Source organism: Pelophylax lessonae (assembly GCF_965119305.1).
Source record: "Pelophylax lessonae genome assembly, chromosome: 10".
NCBI lineage: Eukaryota > Metazoa > Chordata > Amphibia > Anura > Ranidae > Pelophylax > Pelophylax lessonae.
The window spans coordinates 37,649,740-37,663,151 of record NC_138777.1 but is presented as its reverse complement, the minus strand read 5'-3'; the positions used below and the strand labels follow the sequence as shown (position 1 = coordinate 37,663,151).

Genomic DNA, 13,412 nt, shown 5'->3' with positions numbered 1-13,412 from the left:
GTGGCTTCCGACTGGCCACTCTATCATACAGGCCTGATTGGTGGAGTGCTGCAGAGATGGTTGTTCTTCTGGAAGGTTCTCCTCTTTCCACAGAGAAACGCTGGAGCTCTTTTCAGAGTGACCATCAGGTTCTTGGTCACCTCCATGACTAAGGCCCTTCTCCACCGATCGCTCAATTTGGTCAGGGGGTCAGATCTAGGAAGAGTGCTGGTGGCTCCAAACTTCTTCCATTTACTGATGATGGAGGCCACTGTGCTAATTGGGATCTTCAATGCTGTAGAAATGTTTCTGTACCCTTTCCCCAGGTCTGTGCTTCCATACAATCCTGTCTCTGAGGTCTACAGTCAATTCCTTGGATGTCATGGCTTGGGTTGTGCTTTGACATGCATTGTTAACTGTGGGACCTTATATTGACAGGTGTGTGCCTTTCCAAATCATGTCCAATCAACTGAATTTACTACAGGTGGACTCCAATCAAGTTGTAGAAACATCTCAAGGATGATCCGTGGAAACAGGATTCACCTGAGCTCAATATTGAGTGTCATGACAAAGGCTGTGAATACTTAGGTACATAGTTACATAGTTAGTGAGGTTGAAAAAAGACATCAGTCCATCCAGTTCAACCTATGATGTGTGTGTGTGTTTGCTGTTAACCGTACATTGTATACCCCTGTATGTTGTGGTCTTTAAGGTGTCCATCTAATAGTTTTTGAAACTATCAATGCTCCCTGCTGATACCACTGTTTGCGGAAGAGAATTCCACATCCTTACTGCTCTCACAGTGAAGAACCCTCTGCGTATTTTAAGGTTAAACTGCCTTTCCTCTAGTTTTAGTGAGTGGCCACGTGTCTTATTGTATTTCCTTTCTCTGAATAGGTTTTTCCATATGCTAGGGTTGCCAGTACAATATTTGTACGTTGATATCAAATCCCCCCTCAATCGTCTCTTCTCCAGAGAGGTACATGTAATTTTTTTATATTTAATACATTTGCAAAGATTGCAAACAAACTTCTTTCACATTGTCATTATGGTGTATTGTTTGTAGAATTTTGAGGAAAACAATGAATGTAATTAATTTTGGAATAAGGCTGTAGCATAACAAATGTGAATACTTTCCGGATGCACTGTATAATCATCCTGGACTGACTATGCATTGGGATCCATGCTATAAAGCCCTCAGCTGGAAGCTTTTTGTATATTGCCTATTGCTTTACTTATTATATGTGAGTGCATTTTTACATCCACTGATGAGATCATTCACCAGGAGTTACTCCCTAACCACTCTAGTCTCCATACATCTCCATTGGGGACCATCAGAGTAATGCCTGTGTTACACAATTGTCTTGTGAGTGCATCTCTTTAATTCTTTTTTTGTACATTGCCTTTTGTTAATACTACACTACACTTCCCCTCTCAACTCTTTTTCATCGTTTTACATTCATCAGAGTATTCTTAAGAAGCTGCCATCCTTTGGTGTCTCACTGACCATAGTGGTACGCTGTGTTTTATCCATGTGTATGTGAGTGCAATACCTATCCAGTTATTTATTGATCTTTCTATCATTACTACAAGAGTGGCGCTCTCCCTCTCTCTTCCCCTCCCTGTTATCTGTTTTTACATGTGTTGTATGCTATATTGGCAATTTGGATAAACACACCTCTTCTTATGCAAGTTATAAGGACTGTATCTGTGATTTCAGAGTACATACCACAAGAGCAGTTTGTGTCTTTGCTCGAGCTGCTTTGTGTAGAGCCGTCATTCCATCCTTGCTCCTAAAGTCTAGGTGAGCACCGCCATTTCGAAGAGCTTTAATCACGTCTGTAGAGTTGTCCATCTGCGCTGCCAAACTGAGTGGAGTTTCTACGAGAGGGAGATGCCATTACAATTTGTCATTAAGGGAATTATGCCATCACCAACTTTTTATACTTTGCACTTTTATAATACACACCTGCTAAAACACCCCCCTAAATGTAAGAGCTCATTAATCACAATAAGACACTATGCAGAAACTCTAATATATCCTGCATGATTATGAACAAAAACTTTTGTTTCTTGTACATGTGACAAGGCCTGTCATTTATACTAGGTTCTGGGGCCCCTTCTTGTATCTTGGGATTTTCAATGGAACCGTTCTAATAGAAGCAACTCAAGTCGCTCCAACTTAGAAAAAGGTTCCTGCACTACTTTGGGGGCGACTTGCATTGACTTTTATTAGAGAAGTCTTTTTCAAGCCCCGCTGAAGTTACGCTGCACGGGGGCGGCTTCAGAGTTGGGCGACTTTGAAGCCGCTCCAGAGTGAACGGAGACTAAAGGTTTTGAGTAATTGTTATTGAAGTTTTCTTTTTTACGTTTATACATTGTTAAGCAAGTTTATAAATAAATTTACTAATACTGTACATCACAAAGAACGATTGCCAAAGCACTATAGGTTAGCTAATGAGACAGAACAGCATCTGTTTTGAGGTGCCACATCTCTTACTGAAACTTAAAAATGTATCTCTGATACTGTAAGAAAATAATCACTGCCTCTAAATCAGTCAGCTTAAAGCGGAGTTCCACCCAAAAGTGGAACTTCCGCTTTAGGTACTCTAACCCCCTGACATGCCACATTTGGCATGTCATTTTTTTGGGGGGGGAGCGGGTACCTAGTTTTGACAGGTACCCACTCCCACTTCCGCTCGGATCGCCGCGGCGCCCTGAGCGGAAGTTTTCCTCTCCCCCTCCCTCCCTGCAATCTTCTGGGACATGTCAGAGGTCCCAGAAGATTGCCGGCCAATGAAGACGCGCAGCGCGACTCGCGCATGCGCAGTGGGTACCCGGCTGTGAAGCCGCAAACTGTCACAGCCGGGTGCCCACAGCAGTGATGCCGGCGCCGAGGGAGAGGATCGAGGCTTCGGACGGCCGCATCGCTGGACCGTTGAACAGGTGAGTGAAATGGCTGGAACTCCGCTTTAAGCTACTGAATTCTGTAAACAAAGCACTTCTTTTAGCAATGCTGAACTTTCTGTAAATGTGAATAGGGGACTAGAGTTTAAGCCAATGGTTTAACAGAAAGTGCTTTTTATATCTGCTGGAAAAGTGCAAAAAAAAAATCCAAAATATCTTGTAGATACTGCTGTGAGGTCCTTACTTTTTACAGGGTAGGGCTGATAACGCTGCTTGTGCACTGAAATCACAAGCAGCGTTATCATCCCTACCCAGTATACTTCTGGGAACTACAGAAAACCCACCGCATCTAAGGAATTGTATGCATTGGGGTAGATTTACTAAAGGCATATAGACTATGCACTAGGCAAGTGCAGTTGCACTCTGCACATGCAGTTGTTTCAGAGCTTAGTATCTGAGGTACAGCTTCACTTTACAAACATTTACATGCGAGGAAAATAAAAACTACTGCATTTTTTATTTGTTATGTGTGGATAATGGAAATGAGCAGAGCCCCCTTAATTTTTTTTTGCCTTTAGTACATCAACACCATTATATTTATTTTTTGTTCTTGAATTTACAAACACTTTAATATTTACAAAAAATATATATATATTTCTTTTAATCGGTTTTATTTCCAGTTCTGATCACAACAAACAAAGTATATACAAAACCAGTATAGATTCCTATTTAAATGCCCATTTAGAGGCCACTAAGCATTCCTATTTAAAGACCTATTTAACCACTTGCCGACTAGCCGCCCTACTTATATTGCGGCAGGTCGGCTCTGTCCCACGAACCGACGTACCTTTACGGCGCTTCATGAGACAGCTAGTGGGGGCGCGCGCTTTGCTAGTGTCATTACTACAGTAACAGTGCATATTTGTAGCACTGATTACTGTAGTAATGTCACTGGTCCCCCCCCCCCAAGAGTGTCAAAAATGTCAGTTAGGTGTCCAATCTGTCCGTCGCAATGTCGCAGTCCCGATAAAAAACGCTGATCGCCGCCATTACTAGTAAAAAATAAAAATGACATAAATCTTTCCCCTAGTTTGTAGATGCGATAACTTTTGCGCAAACCAATCAATATACACTTATTGGGAATTTTTTTTTTTTTTTTACCAAACATATGTAGCAGAATACATATTGGCCTAAAATGATGAAAAATTTTGATTTTGATTTTTTTTATTGGGAATGTTTTATGGCAGAAAGTCTTGGGGTTTTTTTTTTTTTTTTTTCAGAATTTTTTTTTTTTTTGTTTATAGTGCAAAAAATAAAAATCACACAGGTGATCAAATACCACCAAAAGACAGCTCTATTTGTGAGGAAAAAAAAAGACATAATTTTTATTTGGGATCGTCGCACGATGGCCCAATTGTCAGTTAAAGTAATGCTAAGTAAAGTAAGTAGAAGGAAATGTGCATTAGCGTGTGTTCAAGGGATCTTGTTAGTATTGCCCTAAACCACTGCATGCAAAATATCTGAATGGATAAATGTTTTTGTTTTCCCATGAAATACCAGACTGAAGTTTCCAATTCAGGAACCTCTTATTGTGGTAAACCTTACACAGGGAATGGCAGATAGCCTAGGTCAGCAGAGAGAATAATTGGACACTCTTAAACTGGCCATACACTAAGATAATTTTGCTCAGTGGCAGGTCCTGCCACTGCTTAACATTCCTTAATTGAAAAATTGAAGGAGCCAGGCAGAAAATTTTTAACCAAACAGCGACTGCATCCAATCAGATACATCCACTGTTTGGATATTTTGACAGCTGAGGGGACTGGCTGTTACAATACAATAACCACATTCATTCTTCCGCTGCATAGTGAGGATGAAGGAAGGAAGCCAGCAGGGTAAATAGAAAAAATCTATATGTGTATGGCCAGCTTTAGAAAGGGGGAGGGCTATGCATCCAAGAAGGGAGGGGCTGTGCTAGGGAAATGACTAGTCATTTTTTTTTTCAAGTTCAGAGGCACACTGCAGGTGAATAAAAACTGATTTATGGAAAGGAAAAACACTGCTAGTAAGCACTCAAAATACGTGATTTTTCTGTGCTTTTACCTGTAATTATTTAAGATGGTGACAGGGCCTATTTTAAGTGTTAGGTGGTAATTCTCCAGACACCTTATCTCATTAGCTTCCCAAGTAAATAGCTCAGCCTTGCTACTACTGAACTTCAATAATTCTTTTTAATTTCTTGTAGTTCTGAAAATTCTTTAGATCATGGGATTTTTAATGACAGATCGGGTACTTTATTTTAGCTGTATTTGCGCATCGGTCTTTCAAATGCCATTTGTTTTGAAAAATTACATTTCACTGCATTTAAAAAAATCTAAAAATTAAAGTAAGTCCATTTTTTTTTGTATATTGTGAAAGATGATGTCATGCCGAGTAAATAGATACCCAACATGTTACGGTTTAAAATGACACACACACGCGGAATGGCGACAAACTACAGTCAATAAAAATCTCCATAGGCAACGCTTTAAGAATTTTTAACGGTTACCAGTTTAAAGTTAGAGAGTAGCTCTTTCTTTTAAATTATTGCTCTTGCTCTGGCAATCGCGGCAACACCTCACATGTGTGATTTGAACAGCGATTTCATTTGCGGGCGCGACAATTTTCTTTCGAGTGCGTGCTCAGGGCGACGGAGGCGGTTATATTTTTTTTTTTTTTACTATTTATTTTTTTAATTTAAAAAAAAAATCTGATTAAGCAATGTAAACATCCCTTGTGACAGCAATAGGCAGTGACAGGTACTCTTTATGGAGGGATCGGGGGTCTAAAAGACCCTAGACCCCTCCACTACACTTGTAGTGGAAATGGCATTTTTGAATACTGCCACTTTTTAAATTCGGCGCCTTTAGCAGCCAAGAAACCCTGACGTGACGTCGTGGACGTCCCCTCCGGGTTATGTCATCAGAGACCGGATCAAAGCCGCCTTTAATCAGGACTCCATACAGCCGGCGGACACGCCGGCTAATTGCTCGGGTCTCCCGCTCGCTGGGGTTACGATCGAGCGGCTCCCAAGCTCTAAAAAACAGTACGGGGTGATGCCTCTAGCTGGAGGCATCACCCCGGTACAACCACTTCTTGCAGCTGACGTACCCGTAGGTGAATTTGCTATAGTGGTTAATACATGAGATCTGTCCAGAAAGTAGCTAGCCATGTTATATGAAAAATAGAGACATTTATTGAAGAAGAAGAAATTAATTGAAGAAACAATGTACATAGGACTAGGACGCCTCAGTTCCCCTTAAATAGGCACCTTGGGACCTCGCACAGTTCTCCCAGCATCTCTTCCACTGTTCAAAACATTCTGCAAAATTCTTTGTTGAATCGCCATCAGCTGCTTCGTCGTATTTACCTGAATCTCACCAATGATCTAAAATCTCTTCCCTTTCAAAGGTAATTTTAGTTTTGGGAAAAGCCAGAAGTCGCAGGGTTCCAAATCTGGTCTACAGGGGGGCTGAGTTACATGGATGATTTGATGTTTTGCCAAAAAACTCTGTACAAGACATGATGCACAGATGGTCACAGCTGCCTATTTCTTCGTATTGCATCCCTCAACCTTCAAAGAACATTGAGCTAGTATTCCTTATTAATTGTTTGACCTGGAGGAGCGTACTCATGATGGACAACACCTTCCCAATCAAAAAACACAGTTAACATTGCCTTGATCTTGCTGCGACTTTGCGGTGTCATAGAGAACTAGGCGACTTCCATTGGGACGGCTGGGCATTAGTTTCTAGATCATAGCATAGATCCATGATTCATCTCCAGTTATGACCTTCATGAGGAAATTTGGTTCATTGCTAGCAGTTTGACGCAAGTCATTAGCAAGTGCAGCTCAGTGTTCCTTCGGTTCTGATAGCAGAAGCCGTGAAATGAATTTTGCCACGACATGTTTCATGCCAAGATCCTGAGTGAAAGTCCCAGACACAGTAGTTTTTGGAATCCTGAGATTAGCTTCTAGTTCTCGCACTCGGTTGCTGATCTTTGTTGATTGCAGTCTGTACACGTTCAACATTATCAGGTGTTCTGCTTGTTGAAGGCCATCTTTGAAGCGTTTGTGCCACACTTTTATTTGCGCTGTATTCATTGCATCCTCCATTAAAGCCTTCTGAAGCATCCAAATAAATTCCACTAAGTCATGTTCAAGCACAACCAAAAATTTGTTGCTCTACTCGCTCAGTAATTTTGAATGTGACGACCACACTAGACAGACACAAATGCACACTTAACGGTGTCTACCCCCCCCCCCCATACTGACTGGTACAGTGAAGTCATTGTTCACACAAGCTCATTCCAGTCCACTGTCCTTGGCTGCCAGGTTACATCGATGTTGCGTAAACAGTTCTCATTATATTAACAAAGGCTGGACTTTTTCCGGACAGACCTTGTATTCCATGTATGGAACCTAGAGGTGTCTGGTTTTTTTTTTATTGTCTTTTTTATGGAAACTGAGCAAAAAAGAGGTGGTAGAATATCTTACACAAGGTATATACAGGATACGTTGTTATATATAAATGTGCTTGTGAGTAAACCAATGAAATCTAATCCAAAAGTCATACTTATAAAAACACTGAATAATCAAATTATCATTTGGTTGTAACTATAATAGTATTAAAACTGATTCAATGTCTAGACAGAAACTATAGCAACACCCGCCATGTTTCCTTACCGCCACTTTCCGGGTCGTGGTAATTTGGGTCCAGCCCCCGATCTAACATTTTGCAGATTTTCTCCACAGAACAGTGCTGAATGTAGTCCATCAATTTTCTCAAGTTAGCCTAAAAAGATAAGAGGCAACCGATTAAAGGGTAACTAAAAAGATTTCTGCCCAATTTGTTTTAATTTGTTGTGAGGTTTTAGGCCCTTTCACACATACAGTCCCGTTCAGTTCATCAGTTCAGTCACGTCAGAATGTATCCGTTTTTCATCCGTTTTTTCATCCATTTTTCATCCATTTTTTTACATCCACTACCAATGCAAAAACAGGAATAAATTCCGTTTACATCAGTTTTTTGTCCGATCCATTTTTTTGACGGATGAAAAATAGGGCATTCGTCCGTTCCAAAAAACAGACATTGACAGAAGTGGATGAAAACGGATGTTAACGGATGATTATCCGTTGTCATCTGTTTTTACATAGAGATGCATTGATGTCCTTTATTTAATCCGTCAACGAATGGATGAAAAACGGACAAACGGACCGTATGTGTGAAAGGGGACTAAAAGTTTGAACTGATATTTGCTTATTTCCCTACAATTCTTTATTTACATTCAAATAAAATAGAACTTTCCACTTTTGCTGTCACATTTGGGAAAACGCCACTATGCTTTTGTTGTCTCCATTCACAAAGCATATCTATATTTTTTCTCAACTTTTGGCCCCCGGTTCACACTGGTGAAAACCTTGTGATTCAGTGCTGGTTCCCGCTTTGCACCTAAAATCGCACACTGGTTCACACTGAGATCTGTGAACCGCTGGGGATGTCAATGTAAAAGTTAATGACACCCCCAGATTGGTTCACAGATCCAAACTGTCAAATGGTGCAGGAATGGGATCTCATAGGTGTGAACACCCATGCGATCCAATTCGAGTGCGGACCAAAAAAAGGGTCCTGCACCATTTTGTGCAAATGCGATCTCAGCCAGTTTGTTTCACTGAAATCACATTGTACAGACATTGCATGTGACAGCAGTGCGGTGTGAATCACGTGAAATGTCTAACATTGTACCAATGTGAATTCAGCCTTAGATATTTCCCAATAGGAAGTGTCATGGCTGACTGCAAAGCTTTTTTGAGCAATGTTAGAATGAGCCTGTCCCAAGTCTGCGCTCATTAACATACAAGACATAAAGCCCAGCCTCTACACCACGTGTTAAACACACCTTCATTGACCATGAAGCCATTTCATGTGACCCTTGCACCTGTCCTTCAGCTGCGGCATCCCCCTTTTTTCCACCCCTACCTTGTCTCAGCAGTCAGCAGAAGAGAGGAAGAAAGATATCCTCTGCCTGCCTCAACAGTTGGCATCGGAAGCAGAGAGGAGGACTACAAGATCCTGCGACTCTGTGCAACTGCAGCAACCCCTCATCTCAGCATTCAGCAGACTACAGCACTCCAGGGGTGGAGGGTATCTATTCAAATTTTTGACTTTGCAGTTTTGATATTTGGTGTAATAAAGTCTTTGTAATTTTGTAAACACTTTTTCATTTGTCAGTTGGATACAAGACTTTTCTTCATATGCCTGGTTTGATCATAAGAACCACACCTGAAAACTAAAAGGTGAGTGGGCAACCAACCTCTTTGTTGGATCCCCTTATATTAGCCTTTTTTTATTTTTTGTTTCTTTGGTTGCACTGTGCTGTAAGGGAGGGTGGGGGACTCACTGATGGTAGGGGGGAGGGGGTGCTCTAGACATCTAGTCTTAAAGATACAATCAGTCCTGTAAAGGGCAACAATAATGCTGATGTGGCCTGCAATGAAATTGAGTTTGACACCCCTGTTCTACACCTTTATTCCTTTCTTAGGGCAGACAGTGTTCAAATCCAGGTACACCTGATAATGAAGATCTGCTTGCACAGTACAGACAGGGTTAATTCTGGAAAACACAACTGCCCAGCTCCCTCATAAAGAACCTGGGATTTTTTGTCTTGCTGAAGGGTCCAGAAAGGGTCCAGAAAGGGTTTCAACACGATCTCTCTGCCTGTATGACAGAAGACTCACTTCACTGAGCCCACTCACTTCACGGAGCTCCGTGTAGAGAGCGGGCGGACCTATACCGGCGTCCCGCAAGGCTTCCAAATACTCGGTTTTTATGCAGTATTCCATTGTCTTTTTAAAACTGTACCACCAACGTTTTTACAAGGATTTTTTAATCATTATTGCACTTTTTTAAATAAACTTGGAGTTTTTTTACTACACTATGAGGAGTGCGATATCTTTTTCTCAATATACCAACTAACAGGATCCAGGACCACCCAAACACGGACGGCTGGGACCCCGCTGGACACTCACCATACAAGCTCATTTGACCCACTTGTCGTAAGACATTGGGGGTCAACAACATCGGGTGAGTTTGCATTGCCTACCCCATGTATACAGGGGCACGGAGGGTGACACCACCATTGCACTGTTGATTTGAAAATATCGACACTGAAGTTAGAACAGTCACTGGGCATCACTATTTAATTTTGGAGTATATGGCCACTGTCTCTATGCACTAAGCACTTTCTTCTGATCATTGGACTTTTTAATGAATTTTTAGGTCACCACTGTTATATGATTTATCTTATAAGTGTGTATATTATTTTGTTTGCACAACCAAAAATAAGCACAGTCTATGCACTTTACTGTCTAAGCACATGTGATTAGTGTGTGCATTTTTTCCGTCTATGACTGCAAAGTCAAATCTGGCACAGTATATGCACAATATTGTTTGTAATTTATTTAGCACACGAGAATAGTGTATAGTTGGCATCACACACCCCCTATATGTAGGTATGCACTGTAGGTGATATTTGCTATACTATCTAGTATCATATAAACACCCTCAGGGCGGCTTACAGTAGCAACCCCCAAGTCACAGGTAGACTTATTGGTGTCAATACCAACACACCAGGTATCACCAATCTACATACTATTCCACCTAGTATTTTTCCTATACCATCTTGTTCCAGGAGATGCGCTGTTGATGTAATATTTAATATTGCACAAAGTTCCCAGTTCTCAACCCCTAGGGGTTAATCACAGCAGCAATGCAATATCACATCTAGTATAGAGATTGGCGCGAGTGTTTTTTCCGTTTCCATAAAAAATATATATATATATTTTTCAAAATTGTCAGTCTCTTTTTGTATAAAGGCACAAAAAATAAAAATCGCAGAGGTGATCCAATAACACATACATTTTTTTGGGGTAGGGGAGGTAAAACCTTCTGGAGGTAAAGTGGTTAATATAAAAAACTTCTTTGGTTAAATCCTGAGATATTGAGTACCGTAAAGCCCCATTTTTCTTTCTTGGTATACTGCATATTCTGTAGGGATGTGGTGCTGGGTTTACCTCCCGTAGCCTAATTGCTTTCTACGCTGCACTGCTATAATTTATTTAAAACAGTCTTTGCAGATCAAGTAAGATCTTATAGGCCACTGCTATGGGTATATGTCACGTCAGGGCCGAGGAGGCAACATAAGGGCATCAGAGTGTCATAGAAGGTGAGGAGTGTCGGCACTCTTTGCATCACACCTAAAGTCCAAATTTAGAAAATAAAGGGAGCCTCTCATGCATGGGGTAGTGACAGGGTATTTTTACACTTAGCTTGGTATACATAAGAAAAAGTGCTTACAACTGCACCTGCTTGCTGGAAAGAGTAAATATGAAATATTCATGTGCAATATTATATATTTATCAGAAAATGAAAAACCTAATTAAAAATTTCTGTTTTATCCCTGTACATAATAAATAATGAAAATATATACAAAATCCAATATAACTAGCCAAACACGCCTTTAAATACCTTACATGTTTTGTTACACAACAAACCGGCAACAATTCTTACAGATCTTATGATGTATAATTTCGAGGCCTCCTTAAAAGCCGGTCATAGACAGTGCAATTTTCGCATAAAAATTCCAACAGGTTGGTTGTACACAAGTTGATCAATTAATCAATCAACTTGGGTACAATCAGCTTGTATGTATGGTTCGGATCCTGGCCATTGCCTACTGAATCAAACAAGATTTGAACCGTCAATAACCGGCTTAATTCCAATAGAGAATTGCATCAAATTAAGGTGTCCAATGTACAAAAAGAAAGCGATGAAAGTGAGGTGCTAATCACAGCAGTCAGACTGTAAGGACTTGTTTACATCAGTGGTTGAGAGGCAAAACCCCATGGTTGAGCCACACTTTTACCACTACTGCAACTGCTACCCCCTTTAGCTGCAGAGGCAGCCGCTGAGGGGGCACACATGCCATGGCCGCAATGGTTTGCTTTGCAGCTGCGGCAGAAATGATACCTCCAATCGCAACCCAGTCAAGTAAATGTGGCTGCTTTGCAAACACCCAGCAACCACATGCAATGCTTGCGGTGCACATGTACAGAGTTGAAGGGGTTGAAACTGGCAGAGAGGAGGCTATACATTACCTCACTGCCTGTCAAATGCTGTCTGAAGAGTGATTTGAATGAGGATCACTCTTTAGAGACCAAAGCTAGTGAGAAAATGGTGAAAAGGTCATAGCCCTTATAGGATTTTACTGGCCAGGAAAAGGAAACTAGTTGATCACTAAGGGCAGCAAATCCACTCATTCTGGTTTTCTTTTCTCCCTTGCCAATGGATGCTATAATGAAACCTTCACTTGTCACTTCTTGAGTATTTATACAATGTTATCAGGATCTGAGGAAGCAGAGGTACAGTATGTATTGTCCATAGCCAATCAGCCCATATTATTTAAAGCGATTGTAAAGGTATTTTTATTTTAAATAAAAAACATGTCATACTTACCTGCTGCAATCATTTTGCACACAGCAGCCCTGACACTCCTCTTCTAGGCTCCCCCACCTGGCTACTCCCCCCTTCCAAGTGCCCTTAATAGCAAGCTGCTTGCTATAGGGCCACTCGTGCAGGCTCGATCCCGAGCCAGGCCTTGTGTGTCCATTGATACAGACAGCACAGCTCGGCCTGTCCAACACTCTATCCCTGCTGCCTCCATGTCCAGTGAGAAGAGAGAGAGCCTCGGCTCTCAGGTACAGCAATGGATTGAGATCAGGCTCAGGTAAGTGTTTAGGGGGGCTGAGCCATACATTCGTTGAATTTTTGACTATTGAACATTCGTACGAAAATTCTCAGTACATTTGATGACCTAACAAATGTTGTTCAAAAGTACTTGAAAAAATGGATTTTTGTAAAATCTTACCGTAAAATCCTTTTCTCTTAAGCTCATTGACAGACGCAGTCCTCTTGATTAATATCAAATTGGGTTATACTGCCCTCTACAGGAGTAGGACACTAGGCAGAAGGAAAACGTTCTGGCCACACCTTAGGGGCAGTCCCAGAGGGTATATCCTCTCTCTCTCTGCTACAGGATGTTAGTTATGTCACAAAGCAGTGTCAGAGAATTTAACCCAACCCAACTCAAAAGTAGAGGGGCAGGTACTGCGTCTGTCAATGAGCTTAAGAGAAAAGGATTTTACGGTAAGATTTTACAAAAATCCATTTTTCTCTGTCGCTCATTGACAGACGCAGTCCTCTTGATTAATATCAAATTGGGACGTCCCAAAGCAGTGCCACAAATGAGGGGTGGGATAACAGAAATCAAAATTTAAATCCAGAAGGCCCAACCGGTGCCGACTAGAAGTCTTAAAGGCTCATCAAACCAAAGGATGAGACTCAACTGAAAACCCAACAGAAAAAAACCCTTGAGGTAGACCAACGGTCTCCTCAAATTGCGGCCTGCAAAACCTTGCGGCCAAAAGA

At 41.2% G+C, this 13,412-nt stretch overlaps 1 protein-coding gene across 4 annotated transcripts in view; it reads right to left on the bottom strand.

Annotated features, from left to right (window-relative positions):
- SHANK2 (SH3 and multiple ankyrin repeat domains 2) overlaps window positions 1-13,412 on the bottom strand; it is a 976,209-nt gene that overhangs the window by 655,075 nt on the left and 307,722 nt on the right. For all 4 annotated transcript variants that reach the window (XM_082271109.1, XM_082271110.1, XM_082271111.1 and 1 more), the window contains exons 5-6: window positions 7,613-7,721; window positions 1,709-1,860 (exon numbers count right to left, since the gene is read on the bottom strand). In XM_082271109.1, coding sequence (XP_082127235.1) covers window positions 1,709-1,860; window positions 7,613-7,721 — 261 coding nt within the window. The remainder of the gene's footprint in view (window positions 1-1,708; window positions 1,861-7,612; window positions 7,722-13,412) is intronic.